Source organism: Lepidothrix coronata, unplaced genomic scaffold, assembly GCF_001604755.1.
Source record: "Lepidothrix coronata isolate B3197 unplaced genomic scaffold, Lepidothrix_coronata-1.0 Scaffold7, whole genome shotgun sequence".
NCBI lineage: Eukaryota > Metazoa > Chordata > Aves > Passeriformes > Pipridae > Lepidothrix > Lepidothrix coronata.
The window spans coordinates 10,465,875-10,484,965 of record NW_016690187.1 but is presented as its reverse complement, the minus strand read 5'-3'; the positions used below and the strand labels follow the sequence as shown (position 1 = coordinate 10,484,965).

The 19,091-nt window shown below is 38.0% G+C and overlaps 1 protein-coding gene across 15 annotated transcripts in view; it reads left to right on the top strand.

Moving 5' to 3' along the window:
* MYO3B (myosin IIIB) overlaps positions 1-19,091 on the top strand; it is a 201,276-nt gene that overhangs the window by 60,298 nt on the left and 121,887 nt on the right. For 14 of the 15 annotated variants that reach the window (XR_001878597.1, XR_001878602.1, XM_017838595.1 and 11 more), the window contains one exon: positions 10,880-10,945. The exons of the other annotated variant lie outside the window; for it this stretch is intronic. Coding sequence is in view for 12 of the 14 variants with exons in the window: in XM_017838595.1 (XP_017694084.1) it covers positions 10,880-10,945 (66 nt within the window). In the remaining 2 variants the exon portion in view is untranslated. The remainder of the gene's footprint in view (positions 1-10,879; positions 10,946-19,091) is intronic. 15 annotated transcript variants of the gene reach the window in all.

Here is a 19,091-nt window from a genome sequence, read left to right as displayed (position 1 = left end):
CTGCATAAGAGAGGGGTTATTTAAATTGCTGTCATGAGACTTTTTTTGTAATGAATGATTTTTTCATGTTTATCATACTGTGTTTATTAGTCTTCACTCTAGCTATTATCTGCAGGAATTTATAAGCCGTACTTTTTTTTTTTAAAGCAGACAAAAATTTAAGTATTTTAGAATAAAGCTTATTGGATGGAATAGGAGAAGGAACAAATAAATTCCATTCCACGTACAGTCCTCTTGCTCAGAAGGCATATTACCTTGAAGGATAATTCCTTTTTTTTAAAAATGGTACTCTTACACATCTTGTACATTTCTTTACACTTCAGGATTTATTCAGTCTATTACTTCAGAATATTTATAATGATCCTCCTAATGGTCCATTGGATATATACCACCATGAACTAATGTGTTCCCTTTATAAGTGTTCATTTCTGAACTAGACTGGCAGGGCTATCAGAATAATATCAGTTCATACAATGCTAAACTGAAAAGAGTAAGTAGAGTCTGAGTCATAATGTGCAAAGAAGGTGTAATCGTTGTTTCCTGTTAAAATGTAAGGTTTAAGTGCTTGCTTTTCAGTATTGCATGTTCGGTACCAGCCATATCAGTCATATGGTCATAAACTTCCTTTATGGGGCAACTGCTACATTTATTTGTATTTCTGTAGAGCATCAACTAAGAAAATGCTCCCCTCTGTGAAATGGAGGGATAAGATGTCTTCCTCTTTGAAAATAAGAGCTAAATTAGACGAAGAAATTAAAGAAGTGAAAGTGGCAAAACCACTTCAGTGATTCTGTGAAGCAAGTCCCCATTTTTATGGGAGCAATATAGTAAAAACATTTTATTCTTTATGGAAAGTGGGCCCCAAAAAGCATGTCTCAGTGAGTTGAAAAGCCACAAGTACCCTGTGTTACCTTGTGTTCAGAGCAATATGAAGCCTAAGGGCAGAGTGACCAGGGTATGACAGGGCCTTTGCTCTGCTTTGCCGTCCTGGGCAGCGGGAGGTCTCAGCAGGAGCACAGAACTGTGTTACCATGTTCCATGTTAGACTCCAAATTGTCTATTCTTCCCTTGGCAATCTTCCTGTGCTTCTTGAAAGAATCAGTTTGTAGCATCCCTCTAAGCCTTCCCCGTGCCAACTTTTACCTTTCCAAGAGTGGATATGCTTCACTGGGCAGTGCCTTCAGGCAGGTGACCTACTCAGGCCTCTTAAACTGGCTGATGTACAGTGGGAGTTTGAATCACATACAGTTCAGGACTTTCCCTTAGAAATTTATCCGTGAGATTTTCGCTTTCAGATATAAAGAGATATTTTACTTTCCCATACATTTCTACAACTATGCTGTGTAATTGAAGTATTTTAATATTCCAGCTACAGAAGTGTAGTGTCTAGACACCACCATATGTATTTCAGTCAGGCACAAAAGTATTACTGTCCCATTTTTATTTCTTTGGCAACCGACATTCTCCTGCTTTGCAAATTCACAGAGCAGTGATTTTAATAGAAAAACAAAATACTACATTATACTAAAGCTGTGAACTGGTTATAAATAAAAATCTTTAGTATTACTTCCACTATTTCAGTTGCTGTTAATTTGCTAGTGCCTCCTTAGCTCTCTGAGACTTCTGTGAATAAATGAGATAACAAAGCATAATTATAAGTCAGTTATACTAAATTTTTGGTTTGAAGCTTGACCACTGAAGTGCACAGCTGTATGTTTTCACCTCCATCCCAAAATATTTCTGAAATAAAACGCTCCTTTCTGTCTTAGTGAAGCCAGAAACTGAAACTGGAAACTGAAGAGTAAATGACAGAAATGAATGATGCCTTCTCAGATTCTGAAAAAGGCTAATGAAACCTTGCAGCTGCCAAATCGGATTGAAACCAGTGGCCTGTGAATTGCAGCGTTCAAGGGAGAAAGTCAAAGATAATCCAGATGTTCCCAAGCAGAACACTTTGCAATATTTTTTCAACCACTTTCTTTCTGTTTGTATGGACTAAAAAATTATATAACTGAGATTTGTCTTAATACATTTTCTGAAGGTTATTATTTGACCTTCAAGATAATTTAACGTGCTTAGCACATTATTTCTGTCTGTACTCATTACTTGAAAGGTGGCTTTTAATTTATCAGATATATATCCTTTTCAATCACAGATTGCTCATGTGATGGAGGTTTCTTAGAAGGTTTCTTTTGACAGCCTCTTTATAGTCTTCCTGAGGCACTTTTCTTTTGGCAATGCATAAAGTCAGTCTTGAAAAGGAGATTTGTGCATAATTCTGGAACTGACTACCTTTTGCCATTTATTTTTGCTCATTATTTTGCTGCCTGATGAAATATTGTAAGCAGGAGATTTGTGAATAAATCTTGATTTAAGTGTGTTTTGAAGAGCTAGTTTGTGTTTTGTTCATTTGTGGGCTTGCATTTGTTTTGCAGCTGAGCCCATAATTCATTGTTAATCTGCTAAATCACTTAGTGGCAGCAAAATAGTCATGTAAAGACACAAGCAAAAAGAGGCAAATGTGTATTCATGTGTTACGAAATATATAGCATCATTCTCTTCTGAGAAAGAGTGAAAACAGATATCCAGCTTGGTTTTTACTAGATCAGGACCTGTATTACAAAAAAGCCCCAAACTTAAAGAGTGGATTACTACCCTTGACCTTCTCAAGTAATTAGAATTCTGCAGTCTGTTTAACTTTCAATTCACTACAAATTTATTGTATGCTGTTGGATTCAATCCAGACTTCTGTAACTGTGTATAGCCTATGGAAAATAAAGAGCATCCATTCCAGTAAAGAGGAAAATATCAGATAAGTCTGTTTCTGTAATTAAAAGATAGTAAAATACTTAAGCAAGAATGTTTTTATTTCAGCGGCGAGGCAGTAATGTCTTCTGTTCTGCTTGCTCTTAACCAATTCTTTTCCCTCAGTAGGTTTTAATCTTGGTTTAAAACAGCATAACCTTGTTAGAATTAAGGCACTTACACATTATTTGAATAGCTATATGCCTTTGATATTCTAGAAGAGAATAAGTTGAAGTTGTATGTTAACAGTTGTGAACTAGATACTTACGCAAGAAAAACAGTCCTCAGAGAAAAGGGATGGGGAGAGTGGAAAAGGAGAAACTATTTAGAAATGAATCAATTGCTAGTGAAAAAGTGTGTGGAGAGCTAATTTGGCAGAAGCATACTCCTTCTTCCCCTTTCCCTCAAATTTTTTCCCAGGAGGTACTGTACCTTTCATTCTCACAGAATAAAGGTCATTTTATCAGTGTTCCCTAGGAACTTGGGTAAGGGACATTACTGGAAAACTCTCTAGTGTAGTAAGGCCCTCTGATTACTATCCACTATTGGCTGTTCAAGCTTTCAGCAATGAAATAACAAAGAGAAGTCCGAGGGCAAGCAAAAAAGACTTCAGGGCCTTGGGATGATTGGTTGAATGGTCAAGAGCACAGGCAGTGATTTCCTCGATTCTTCTGTTAAGAAGGAATAATATTGATAGGAATAGGCAGATCCATCAGGCCAGCGTGTGGCTCTGAGGTTGATGTAATTGGAAAAATTTTGAGTTTTTTGACCATGGGATGATCTATAACACCTGCTCTACTGAAACCTGATGGCATGCACCTATCTCAGAGGGAAAAAAAGAGTTCTAGCACACAGGAGCTAGCGGGGCTCATTTAATAGAGCTTTAAACTAGCTTGGAAGGGCGAAAGGGAAAATACCAGGCTTGCCAGTGATGAGCAATAGGATGGTGCGCCAAAACTTGAGGAAAGGAGCACTAATGGGATCCCTCAATCTGCTTCATGAGGTGTTGACTACAATGTACCACACCTGAAATGTTTCTACCCTAATGCACGCAGGATGAGGAACAAAGAGTTCAAAGCTTTGACTCAGTCCTGGAGATTTCCTAGAGTCACAGAATATGCCGAGTTGGAAGGGACTCACAAGGATCATTGAGTCCAACTGCTGGCTTTGCACAGGACCATCCTCAAGAATCACACCACGTGCCTGAGAGTATCATTCAAACTCTTCTTGAACTCTGTCAAGTTTGGTTCTGTGACCACTTTTCTGGGAAGCCTCTTCCAGTGCCCAGCCACTCTCTGGGTGAAGAACTTCTTTCTAATATCCAACCTAAACCTCCCCTGAGACAACTTCAGGCCATTCCCTCAGTTGCCCAAAACCGCACACAATATTCAAGGTGAGGCTGCCCCAGTGCAGAGCAGAGCGGGGCAATCCCCTCCCTCGACAGGCTGGCGATGCTTTGCCTGATGCCCCCCAGAACACAATTGGCCCTTCTGGCTGCCAGGGCACTGCTGACTCATATTCAGCTTGCCATTGACCAGGACCCCTAGGTCCCTTTCCATGGCACTGCTTTCCATTCATGCAAAAGATTATTCTGGGAAGTATTGAAAAGCACCTGAAGGACAACACAGTCATTGGTCACAGCCAGAGAAGCTTCATGAAGGGGAAGTCCCTTCTTGTCAAACTTGATTTCTTTCTATGACGGTAGCCCACCTAGTTGATCACGGGAAGCCAGCTGATGTAATCTTTTTGGACTGCAATGAAGCTTTTGATGCTGTCTCTCACAGTATCCTTCTGGACAAAATGTCCAGCGTACATCTGGATAACCAGGTTATGTGATGGGTAAGCAACTGGCTCACAGATGGGGCACAAGTGAATGGGGGTAACATCAGGCTGGCATCCAGTCACTTTTTGGGGTTCCACCGGGCTCCATTCTTGATCCAGTTCTCTTCATCATCTTCATTAACAATCTTGATATATGACTCAAAAGAATATGAAATAAGTTTGCCGACACCACTAAATTTGGGGGAGCTGTTGACTCCCTTGAGGGCAGAGAGGCCATGCAGAGAGACCTCAGCAAATTAAAGAAATGGGCAATCACCAACCATACGAAGTTCAACAAGGGAACGTACCGTATTCTGCGCTTGGGATGGGGCAACCAAGGATATACAGACAGACTGAGGAATGAAATGCTGGAAAGCTGTGCCATGGAAAGGGACCTAGGGGGGGTCCTGGTCGATGGCAAGTTGAATATGAGTCAGCAGTGCCCTGGCAGCCAGAAGGGCCAACCATGTCCTGGGGGGCATCAGGCCCAGCATTGCCAGCCGATTGAGGGAGGAGTGCTCTGCTCTGCACTGGGGCAGCCTCTCCTTGAATATTGTGGCAGTTTTGGGCACCACAATATAAGAAAGACATTAAGCTACTAAAGAGTGTCCAAAGGAGGGCAGTGAAGACGGTGAAGAGCCTTGAGGGGAAGCCTTGTGAGGAGTGGCTGAGGTCACTTGGTCTGTTCAGCGTGGAGAAGAGGAGACCGAGGGGAGACCTCATTGCAGTTACAACTTCCTTGTGAGCGGATGTGGAGGGGCAGGCACTGATCTTTTCACTCTTATGGCCAGTGACAGAACCTGAGGAAATGACATGAAGCTGAGTCAGTGGAGGTTTAGATTGGATATCAGGAAAAGGTTTTTCACCCAGAGGCTGGTTGGGCACTGGAACAGGCTCCCTAGGGAAGCAGTCGCAGCACCAAGCCTGACAGAGTTCCAGAAGTGTTTGGACAATGCTTTCAGGCACATGATAGGATTCTTGGGAATGGTCCTGTGCAGGGCCAGGAATTGGTCTCGATGATTTTTGTGGGTCCCTTCCAACTCAGTATATTCTATGATTCAATATAGTTAGACTACTGTGATTTAGCATTAGTCTTTTCTCTTGCCCAATTAAGGTTTATGTAACTGTGCTGAGTCCTAAGAAGCTAAGGATCATGTGAGTAGCTGCTGCCTTTTCCAGTTGTCTTGTATGCTGTGATTTGGTATGTACAGTCTCTAGATACAGTTTATGCCTGGTCGCCTAGATAGACATGAGAATGCCATGCTTACAGATCTGGTTAAGAGGACTTAAGGGAGATTGGTGCCCAGTACAGTCAAGACTCACACAATTCTAGCTGTTTTGAGGAAAGGATGTTCAATTGCCTTTGGAGTCTCCTAGATCAAGTCAATGGGCAGACAATTGCTTTAGACCTGGAGCTATTTTGCCCGGATCCTATGCTTCTGATATTAATTCCAATTTTGTTGTAAATCCTGTATTTCTGATCTCCTGGTCTCTTGAGGCAATTGCTGCTATGGTTCCAAACCATGGAGGTTCCATGTAGCAACATTCAGATTGGTGACACCTTTCCGCTGACCTAAAAAGCACCTTCAAATGCCTGCCTCCATACACATGGAAGATATATTATTGATTCTCCACTCCTGCAAGCACTTAAACTCTACAGTTTCTGTCTTGACCTTACAGAGCTGAATACAGTACACTGCTTCCTACTGAGTGGACTTCAGTGAAATATATTACTGGAAGTCAGTCAAACTTCAGTGGACTTCAGTAGGAGACAGGTGAATAGGAGCCTGTTCAGGGTCTGAATTTTTCATTGAGATCAGTGAAAACCACTTACTGATTTGAATGGGCCACAAGCTGAGTGTATCAGGAAATTTTCTGAGCCCTCTTGAGAATTACCTGGTTATTTTTGGAGGATTACCCAAGATGGGGATGCTCTGGAGTGGGAGGACTTTAAACTTGTATGAGAATTTATCAGGTATTATTAAGTGTCAATTATTCATGTATTTTAGTAGAAATTTTTTTTTTCCTGTAACCTTTTGTAAGCAAATCTCATTATTATGCATGGTTGAATTTGTGCTTTTTCTATGGCTGTTTCACTTGGTGTTTTGAAATATGCATGAATAGTTTAATTTAATGTAAAAACCTGTACATAAACCTAGGAAACTGTCAATGGAACTATTGTCTCTTCAGTCTGCTAGAAAAATAGTTCACAACATGCTTGTATGGGGTGGTGATTGCCAGAGCCTGTTCATGGTGACAGTTGTTGGCTGTTCATCTCCTAATTTCTCATTAGGAACAATGGTAGGTCAATCAGTTGCAGTTTGGTTACTGGAGGCGCTGTGTTGATTTCTGTTGATAAAATGTGTGATGGTGTTTGCTAGAATAGTTTATAAAATAGTAGATGTGTTTTCAGTTTTCTCAAGTTTGTCATAAATGAAAATATTTGTTTTCTCATTGCCAACAAATATCTATTATCCATGATCTGTAATTAGGCTCACAGCTTAATGTAAAGGATGAATGGTACTCGCTGAACTGCATCATTGGCCTTACTGTGGTAAAATGACCAATTTTGTTTCACCAGCTGTGACTTTGGAGGCAGGTTGAATGACAGGGAGCACATAAAGCTCTACAGATTAAAATATTTCCGGCATACAACTGTGTGTGTATCAATCAGAATTCAGCAGCAGTTCTTGCTTGATAAGCTTGCTAATGTCTTCGTGTTCTAAGGAACATTGTTCTCCTGTATGGGGTGTCTTGTACAGTCTCAACCCTGCATTTCTTACTGAAGCAAAACTCGCAGTGAAAAACAGCATGACCATTGAACACAATTACAGAAAAACTCCTCACAAGGGCAATGTATCTGCCTAAGGAAATAGAGCATGTAGTTCTGTGACTAATTATGAATTATTGAAAGAACTAAAGGAAAAAGACACAAAGTTGGGAAATAAATGGTTGATTACTTGTCTTGCATCTAAAGAAGACATTTTAAAAAGACAAGCCCAATTATAGCTGCTTTTTCCAGTAATATTTCTATCTACTTCTCACAGTGTCCATCACTCATAATAGAAAATAAGACTATATTGTCCTTCAGCTTCTTATACATGTGACAAGGATGATTGAAAGGTTGCATGCAGTGTGTTCTAATTTTATATGAAAATAGTAGATTAGGTTATGTCAACAAGAGGTAGCTTTTTAGTTTTTCTACAAATGTGTTTTGAGTGCTGCAGAATCAGCCAGGTGTTGGCAAAATGCCATGATGTTGGCTGATGCAAGTATACAAAAGCCATAGAACTCCATATGTTGGAATTAATATAGTCTGGAATTGCAAATGGCCCTAGTTTGATCCTTGAGCTGAAGTGGTCAGGCAAGTGTTGTTTCTCTGGGGTTTAGCATCTGATCATGTATGTGAGTTGTTTTACCTTTTCTCTTTAATGTGATACGAATCAAGATATGAATTACAGGTATTTAATGGATTATTAATGGATCATTGATTTTAAACTGCAAAAGACTTGGTGTGCTCACAAAAAAATGCCTAGAGCTACCTTTGCGTATTTTGCCTTTTCCTGTTACCCTAGAACTTGACCTTGAGTCTTTACTGCAGAAATCCACCTCTGGAGGTGCCATGGAAGCAGTGATGTTTTCTGCTATCACCACGAAACAGTTTCTGGTGTCATAGGCAAAGTGAAGGTAGGAAGCTGACACTGTTATGCCCCTTTCTGGAATCATTTATGGACATGATGCTGGAAAAGGATGAGCTGATTTTTTACTTTGTAGTTAAGGTACTGCTTTTCTTCAAGGGTACTTCAATTAAGTAAGGTTCTGGTTTTGTTTATCAGCTCAATTTTATAGATGGGGTACCTGAAAAGCATCAATTTAATGGCCTAAATACTGAGGCCCAGTAGTTGTATGTTTTTACTACAAAAGCACTAAGAATAACGTAGTATCTTCTATCAACAAATACAAAAGTATCAAAGCTCAGGAAAACATCTGTAGAGTTACAAATTCCTTGGTCGTGTTGATTTTGCTCAGCCTGCAAGAGAATAGCTATCAGTGAGAGCTTAGCAGCTTAGTAACTTTTTAGACAAAACATGTTCTATATGGTTAAAAACATGACTTTCTCCATTAATCATTAACCTGGAAATGACTAAATGTGTTTCCTGAATCACATCTCCTCTGCAGCTCTGTTCTTCCGTGATGAAATCCCACCTGTTTCCATCATAACAGCTGCAACTAGTGTAAAGTATCTCTGTCTTTTTTCTGAATGTTCCTTGTGAGATTGTTAACAAAGCCTCCAAAACATATGCTTTTTGTAAGTGCCATTGTTACCTCCATGGGAAGACTTTGAGAACAGTGTGAACAGAAAAGACAAAACTGCATGTTTCATGAGTAGTAGCAGCTTTTGAAAAAGCAAATTACTTTGCAGTGAAATTCAAAATCTCACAGTAAATATTCAGTAGACATTCTAAAAAGAAATACACTGTACTTCTCAGTACAATAGAAGTTGATGTTATCAGAATTCAAAACGTCAGACAGACTACCATTCCTGCAGCATAAAGACTAATAACATATACTAATTTCAGCTGGCTGTTCCTTAAAGCTGTCTGCAGAGGTCACATATGTGGGATGTGTGGACTGATAACCGTTTAACCATTTTCATCACAGAGAAAGATGTTCTTAAAGTTTACCTTTCTTTGATAAAGGATTTTTTTTTCTGGAAGTGTATCTAGAAATAGTTTTGTTGGGTTTGTTTTTGTTTTGGTTTTTTTTTTTAATGCTCATGAAATAATCAGATTCTGTGATGTGCACAAGCATATGAGCCTGGTAAAGGGGAGGCAACCCTGAAATATTATTGTGGTTGAAAATAGCCAATCATATTTTTTTCCCTAATGGTGAATTTGATAAGTGATGCCCATCTGAAACATTCTGGATTTCTTCACTTCATGAAAAAATTGTATTCCCTTAGTCCCTTAGAGAAAAATAATAACACAGTCATCTCAGGAAACTTGTCAACCTGCAGTGTAATTTGAAGGCTGCTTTTGTTTTGAAAAGATATAGATGAAAAAAAGTGGTCAAGCTACACTGCAATTTTTTTCAAACCATTTTGCCTGTATTTTTTAGAGTAATTGTTAAATGGAACTACTCTTTGAATGAATATACATGAAAAATTCCAGACTATTGAGCAAATCAGCACTAATTCATGTTGTTTATGCTGTTTGCCTTTTTGTTTTGCGAGATGTTTCCAAGCAGTGTTATGCTGTGGAATTTGGCCATGCTATAAATGAAGTGATTCATGATACAGTGCAGAATAATATTGTGTATTTCTGTTGTAGAATGTCTTATTGTGATTTTTTTCTCTGCCAGTTCAGTAATACGTGACCCTCAAATGCAGCAAAAGATAAATCTTTAAGTTTCGTAAAACACAAGTGTAATCTCAAAAAGTTAAATGAAGCATCAGTACTTAGCAAATTTTCAGTTGCAGAGGAAACCTCTGAAGGATAACATAGTATAATATAGTGATTTTATGAACAGTTCCTACTCTAAGTTGGTCCACTGAAATTTGAGCCTCTTAAAATTGGTTCACTTAATATGACCTATATGTCTTGCTTTGTATGTTTATGTAATCAAACTGTAACAGTAATATTAGGAAGGAAAGGAATTATATGCCAACTAACATGGAACTCATCTGAGTTGAAAAAAATTGTTCTTAGGAAGGCCATCTTGCTATGTAATGTAAAAATACTGTCTGCTAAATGTCCGTTTAAAGATAGTATCTATTTTTAACAGTTTTAGAGTTTACAGTGTCATACAAACTGAATATAGATTGAAACCCAGACTGAAAATCCTACAGATGGTTGACAGTTCAGTAGTTCCTGTGATATCCGTACTTGAAAAGTCTTGAGCGGACTCAGTGACCTGGGGTAAAGGGCTAAAGTGGTGTGATGGCGAGGTTAATACTGCATTTTCATTTGGACTGAATTGAAAGGGAAATGTTGGGAAGTACACTGAGCTATACTGACTACCAGCTTCAAAGGTATTGACATAAAAGGAGAAGGACATGAAAAGAGAGCTGTCAGTGAATGAGCAGCAGCAAGAAAAACCCACCAGGCTTCTGAAGGGGACACGTAGACGATTTGACTATTACTTTCTTAATCATCATTTTCTCCCTAGTGGAACTAGTATCATCTTTGATGATTATCCATGAGATAATTCCAGTAAACATTAACATTTTACATCCCAAAACTTTGTTTTTCAGAAATCCTCCTCCTACTTTGCTACATCCTGAAAAATGGTGCAGAGGATTCAACCATTTCATTTCACAGTGAGTTTTATTTTCTTATAAAAACAGCTTATTCAGCAAGACCTATGTGTGCCAATCTGAAAACAGAATTTGTTTATGGAGTTGCTGCTTTTGCAGGTTTTTGATTTCAGTTTTCTTTTCATAGACTCTAGACCATGCTTCACTTTTTGAAAGCTATACAGCACAATTTGATCTTCTTATGTACTTTCTTCACAGCTTCTCTGAACTCCTTAGTTGATTTGCTTCTTAATTTTGATGGAACTAGAACAGGTTTGTAAATATACCTGATTTCCTTGATGGTTTTGCAGTGAAATTTTGCATCAAGGAGAAAAAAAGGATTAGTGATAAGACTGCTGGTCAAGTTAAAATAAGAAAGATAAGAAGAACATAATAGCCTTGTTTCCACTTTACTAATGTTCAGTACATTGTATACAGCTCTCACCAAACTAAAGTATGCTTTTGCTTTTCTTTTTCTTTTTACAGTAAAACTAGGAAATCACAGTTTAGTAGTTGCTAGCATTATATTCAAAAGTCTTACAGTAACTTTTATGAGTGATTTTTAGTGTTCTTCAGTATTTCATCAGGACCTATTACAGCCCAAACTGTGTAATGTGGGGAATAGTGTTATAAAACCCTTGGGAATTTTACACTGATCAAATAACCAAATACTTGAACACTGCTCCTCGGTGCTGAGTCTTCAAGATAGGTTTGAAAATATGCACATCTGCATTTTGAATCTGTTCTGTTCCTTGATGCATGTAGTTACTTGTAGAGTACAATATGCCTACCTAATATTTTTTCAGCTAGTTGTGTAGTAGTGTCTTTCCATTTTAGGAGAAGTTAAAAATAGAAAGACTATTGCAAATTTTATTACTAATACGTGAAAAATATTATTTACTATGCTGATCTTTAACTGAACAGGAAGGTGAGGTACAGTGTAATGTTTGGCCTACAAAGGAAGGCCATTACTGTCGTTGCTGCAATGGAACTCAGAATCTCTTCCAGTGCAGGTAGTAGTACATTCCTCTGGAGCAAATTGACCCAAGTTCTGGTTCTCTGTAATGCATGTCCTTGTTTACTCAGCAGTGTACATTGTGATCTGTAGCAGATTCGGTGTTTAATTGCAAGGTCACCAGGTGGTGGATGAATTTCATTCTATTATAGAAAAACATTGGGGTTTTTGTACTTAAAGACCGTAGTCTATTTTCGGGGGGACTCCATGACTCTTGGTTTATATTCCACTTGTGCTTTAGAAAGTTACTGCACCTGGTAAATAAGATCACATTCCTGTCTCAGAAATGTTCTGCATTAACCTTCAGTGTTCTTATGTAAGTTTTTCGTTCTTGGTATCTTCCCTTTTAGAAATCACCACTTAGCTTGAGAACAATACAAAAACTCTGTTGAACATAACATTTGTTCAGTTCAGCATGCACTGTTTAAAATAAGTCCAATACTTTATGGCTAAACTTGTTTTAAATCTAGTCTTTTGGGGGTTTGACACCTTCAAATTGTATATTTTTAATCACATGGGTTGTTGTTTACTTTTGCTTAATTACTTCTTCATCAGCAACTTTTGCTGGTTCTCAAATCTCGCTTTTCATTTTTACAGTGATGTGCACAATGAAGTAAGGAAATATGCTCATACACAGCCTCTTAATATGGAGAAATGCAACTATTGTAATAAATGTATTGTAGCTCCCATTAGAGAATCCTGAAGTGGAATTCTCTGTGACATTATTTGGCTCTTGGGCACATGTTAGTAAAGTTCTTGATACAGAAGTTACAAGATGTTTTTTTGGAGGCTTGGGTTTACATTAGTGAATTTTCTAGAAAAATTTAAATAATGAGACTTTGGATCATACAGCTGCAAACCTTTTAGCCATTACTGATAATTGGCTCATTTATATGCATTAGTTATGCGTTTGTTGATGCCCACCTTGTGACAGCCTAGCTATGATAAATTAAAAGCAGTGATTGTATAAATTCCATACTGCCTTTTATCCATATGTTAGGACCTTGCCTGATGTTTCTGTCACCCTTGTGATGAGTGGTTAGCTTTTGAATAATTTCATTATCTACCTCCTTCCTGACTCTAACGTAATTTGCATAACAAGCTTATCTAGTTCAAGTCGTGGGCCAGACCTGTGTACTAACAAAAACCAAGCGTACAGCTTTGGCTAAGCATACTTTTGATTTCAGTTCTGTTTACGCAGTAATTTTATTTATTCCAAGATTGCCAAACCTGGTCACTGGGCTTTTTTCACCCCTCATTCTCATCCCTTTAAAAGCCACTGTCTCAAGAGGCATTTTTGTTATAAGTGTCCTCTCACATATTACAGCGATTTACAATATACCTGAGCTGGAAATTTCAATATACTGTTGTTGGTAACTCTTTAGGCTGTTAAAATAATGACCATATATTTTTCAGAAATGAAGTCTGTATTTTTAACTATGATACTACTGCCCCAAGAGAGAATCACTTTGCAGCAGCATTTTAGTCAGATGCAATAGTAACAAAATCTGAATGGAGAGAGTGTCAAGATAGTTCTTAGCTTGGTGAATGTATGTTTCTGTTCCCAGCACTGTTGACCTTGACTTGAGATGAAGGCTGCAATATGTTGTTCTCATAAGGATTTTTACAATGAGGATAGTGAATCTGAGATATTTTGTTTTTTAAAAGTACAGATAAGAACAATTTAAACTGTCATTTCTGGCAGCAACCTGATTTTGTGTTTGGTGTCTACTAAGATGTGCAGCCCATACATACTTCTAAAAGATTGGTAAAGTTCTGTGTATGTGTATTTATCTGTACTACTGTGATTATGCATGAAAAGCTTGGCACTCCACTCATAATGTGAGAGATGAGTAATTATCTGTTTATTTTATCTACATATTAATAGGACTTACTATTTCTATAAGACCACGTAAACAACCGCAGCAGTTGTTGGAGGATTGACATCTAAAAATAATCTACTTTTATGTACGTTTATTTTTGTGCTGAGGTAAAATATCTGTTTTGAAGAGTTCACTGTAGTCATTTCTCATGAATATTTATGAAGACTTTTTTTGATGGCTGCAGCATAGATGACATTGCTCTCATAGGTTAACAGTTTGTGTCCACCGCCATTTTAGACATCCAGTGCTTCAGAATTGGTTCATAAAATATTACATTAAAATGAATAAAAATTACTATTCACAAAATTATCTTACATGCTGCAAGTAATTTTCTTGGCACTTTAAAACTTGACTGATCCCTAGAGGTAAATAGAAGAGTTAATGTGTTCTTGGAACAGAAGAATACAATAACTTTTATTTACATTACATCACAAAATGGTAATTTTAATTAAAATGAGCAGTGGTATCTCCAGAGACAGACATTCTCCTTTTAAATTTATTTAATCAATGATTAGCTATTATGGTTCTTTGAATTAATTAGTCATTCTTGAGCTGGAGGGAATTAAAGAATTAAGAAATTCAGGAAGTAATAAAGTCAAAATGTGAAGTTAAGGATTTATGGTCACATTTATCATCAAAATGTAACATTTAGCAATGACATTGCAAATACAATACAAATATAATTTTTCATCTTGATAAACTCACTTTTTTGTACTCAATTTAAGCATGGCTTCGCAAGCTGAATTCCATATTGATGAGTCTACATTCAGATTTATTCAATTAATAGATCATCTAGATTACATAGGTTTTAAATGGTCCGTTTAGATTTAACTTCTCTGAAAGCAGACAAAATTTTTTCACAATCTAAGCAATTGTTTAGTGACATTCCGTTTGTATTACATAAAGAATGTAAGACAGTTTCTGTCACTGAAAACATGATGCGCATTTGACATAACATTAATCTCACGGTGTCTAAGAGGACAAAAAGGTTTGCAAATGTAAGAAAGATACAGACTGTCATCACAGTCTGTAAGGTTGTAAGGTTACCACCAAATCTTTAAGTTTTCGCGTTTCGTTCATTGATGTAGACTCTCAGATTCTGTCTACAGATGGACTTGAAATGCTAAATTCTCGTACCTCACAAAAGATCTCCACCACTTTTGAATACTGCGTGAAATATATCTTTATACAGAGGAACGGACATATATAATGAACACAATTATCTTCTACTTTCTATGAGCGGTTGTAGTAAAAAGTCTGCCTCAAATCAGCTGTAGTGTCGAAGTGGGATAGGTACCTCAGGGAGAAAATTTGGTACAAATGCAAAGCATAGTGTTTCTAATAAAAAGTTTCAGTTATAAAAGGTTCTGAAGGCTCTTTGTGTTCCTGGGTCTTCAAGGACAGGCCAAAGGAATAAAGCAGACCCGTTCCTGATGAAAGGCTACTCATCAGTTTCATCATACAATAAGTAAATGTATTTGGTGGTTTTAAGAGGCTCCCTAGAATTTTTCTGTTTGTATTTCTGTTGTCACTGGTAAAAATCTAAGTATTTAAAGGAGAGCAACTGTCTGACCCATGCTGGGAGCTGCAAGAGGTGCCACTCCAGAGTTTCCATTGTTTGTTCTCTAAACCATGTATATGAGCCAAACTAATTTGTTATGCTTACTTAGCCCAAATGAAACTGGGAAACCTGTTGTAATTTTTGAAGATTTAGAAGATGTAAAGCTATTTAATACACCTAATTTTACAATTTCAGATGTATGCTGTAAATTATACTATATAGTGTTTGATGTTGAATATTAAACTGAAAGATTTATTAAAAAAAAGGTGCTGGTGACATTTCAGTGTTTGAGTATTTGTCTCGTTGTTAGGGAGGATTAGTAATTTACAGCATTTGCTACCAAAAGGCAGATCAATAATGTTGTATGTTCTGACCACCAGAATTTATACTACACATGTGATTATTGAGTTCTTTGTCATAAATTCAGTCTTTCATCCTGATATCTGATTGTAGCAGAATGAACAGTAAAATCCTTACTATTTATCATGGGATGCTGTTCAAGACAGGAGACCTATTTAACCTACATACATACCCTTGGTGCCCAGGGTTTGCTTTTTGCAAAGCAGCAGCTATAAGCGCTCCTGAAGATAAGATTATTTGTATCCTGTGTGTCCTGTTGAATTAGGACTGAAAACAGAAATGCTCTTGGCAAAGCTGTCACAGTTTTTTAGTTCATTTTTGCAAATGAGTGGCCTGCAGCAGTGGGGGTTAGGCAGACCTGGAATTGGAAAGCAGGGAAGTGTCAGAGAAGCAGGCACATCCCTGCATCACTATTACAAATGTAATTCATGAAATATCTTTTCTTCTCCACCTCTCTGCTGCGTGTAACTGACCATTGTCTGTCACAGCTACATGTGGTACAGAGGTGGGAGGAACACTCAGAGTTACAGATTGGAACAGAGAATTTTAACCAGCTAAAAACACCCTCAATGATTGTTATTTTTCCTTCCTTGACAGGAAAGTTTCTGACCTAACGTACTTGGCCTAGATGATCTTGCTTGTCACTGTCTGTCCTTTCGTTTCTCAAAACAGGGTGCTCAGCCCAGTTGAGGTCATCCTCTTGATTTCTCTTGATTAATCTTCCATCACAAAACAACCCTGTGATGGAAGTAACCAGGCATGTGGGGGGGGCATGGGGGTGGGAAATGTCTCAGAACCCAGAGACCTCCTCCCTGCTTAGGGAGAGGTTCAAGAGTATATGACCTTACCCTTTCTCCTCTCCCTCTGGGAAATCTCCGTTCTAGATCCCCAGATGAGCCATCTCTATCTTTGGGGGCAACCTTGTAACTGCATTTTCTGGCATTAGGAGAAGAGGATCTTAGCATTTCAGGATGACCTGAAGTCCTGTTCAGTACCCTGGAAAGCTCATCTAATAGGAGAGTCCTGGAAGGATTCCTCACTGCTAGACAGCAGGTACTTGTGCAAGCAGTGTTTGGAGGGCAGGGGAGAGTGGTCTAGAACTGTGCATAGAGAAAGCTGTGCAAGGAAAGCACCCTGAACACCCAGGTAGTGGCAGAGAGATAGGGACCAGTGGAGTGACAATGAGGACTTTATCTAACCATTTGTTGAACAGATCAGAGACTTTATGTCTCTGTCGCCCAGAGGCTGTTGTGTGGATTCCACAGCTCTAATACAGAGTTTGATACAGAGTCATAATTTCTTCCAAATGTTAACCTGTGCCTCTTCTGTTAACACAGATGTTAAACAGTTACTAGATGTCTGGTTGGATATTTAGTTTGTGAGACAAAATGAGTTCCAGCAATCCCCTGCTAGCAGATAAGAAATCATCAGAAAATGTAGCATTTACAAAATGTAATAATTGAAAAAAATAAAATACTGGAGATAAATCATAATGTGACTAAGCTATGAGAGTTGGAGCTGCTTGATTTCTTTCTTTTTAAAGAAAGTACTTTTGGTCAAATAGACTATAATAGATCTGATGAAAGAGAATTTCTGAAAGAAATAACTGCTGCCACTCTACTTAGGTTAGACTACAATAATGAATGACATTAGTAATTGTTTTCTATTTCTGAACACACAGGAGACTTAGAGCACCATTGCAGTTCTTATGAAATCTGTTTCTTTCTGTTTATTCATTAGTAAATATTAGCTCATGAAGGCTGTTAAATATCTCTCCTTTTCAGTCATCTGATTTGCTACTTGTGAAATGGCAGTTTACATTGTCTGGACCCAGCAATTCCATCAATGTTATCATCCAAGTGCAAGCAGCCAGTGAATTTTTAGAGGCTGTCTCAGATAGGCCTGTGTATGGGAGTCTGCTCTTATCCTCTGCTAATAAATGCTTCATCTTTGCTTGTAATTGTGGCAGAATGGAAATGGTGCTTAGGAGCCTGGCTGTGAGATTGCAGCAAATGGCTGCAACCTATGTTTAATGTAGTGACACTAATGAATTCTGAGAATTAATTTTCAGCTAAGAAAGCATGATGAAAGATACTAGAATTTCAAATTAGGTAATGGATTGACTTTCGTTAAGGCAAACATATACAATATTTTGTTTCCTTTTCAATCTGTACTTAGCCTTCCTGTTATTTTAGATTCAAAAAATAGCAGACCAAATATATTTTCATCATACTTTATTTGAAACCCATCTTGTAGTAGATTTGCTAATCAATTTGCTCAGTTCAAACTAATGCACTACTTTTTTTTTTTTTTTAATTTCTTTAGGCCAAACAAATTGGCTGAATTTGCAGGTGCAGCACATTTACTGGTTTTATGAGTAATTGCAGTATGGTTGATGTTTGACAGTGCCTAAGCTAACTGTCCAAATTGGTCTTAAATGAATGCTCAGATGAGCAGCTGAAGAGCTGAAGATATTTTAGTTTTCTCCTTTCCTCAGAAGCAAATCCTTCAGTGATAAGACTTCTTAATGTTGTTTTTTACTTGCACGACACACACACTGATTGCAGAATATTTTCTGATAAGTGAAATTGTAAAAGCTGTTTTGTTACTGTACTCTTCCAAATGTTTATATCACTGAATTTTTGTGTATTACTTCTCAATTTCTCTTTTCTGGCCTGTGTGTTAGGTATATCTCCTGACTGAATTTACTGGCAACTTTGAACTCAGACACCCATATGATTAACTTTTCCACATATTATATTTCTAAGTCAGGGTGCAGGTCAGTAAAAAACTCTGTGATAATGCTCACCTTTGTGTAGGCTTTAGCACTGTAAGAGCTGATATTCTATTTTTTTTTTCCCCCTAAAGAGCGTTACAGTGTCAATTCTGCTTCCAGGGAAGGAGATGATACCTTTCTGAACACTTGCAGTGACACTGGCAGTCTGATGCGTCATTCTTCATTAGCACATAGGTAGTGGCCCAGGGACCCTTATTTTACAGATGTTGAGTAAGTACTGCAGCAGCAGCAGGCATTCATGTTGCACTAAAAGCAACACAGTTGAAGTTACAGTCTGTAGAAGCAGAGCATGTAAGTACACCTCAGAATATTAATGGATCTTATCTACATAGAGAGGAATTAGGACAAAGGAATATACACCAAGAGGAGAAACATAAGGACAGTCTTTTCAGTGTCACATGACAGCTCTCCATCCTGCCTTCCATTACAGCAGGCCTGGCGATACATCGAATGGGCACTGAGTATTTGAGTACACACTGAGCCCACAGTACCTACTGTGACTAAGCTGCAAGCTGGTTACCACATTTGAAACATCGTAAGGAGTAATTTCTGGA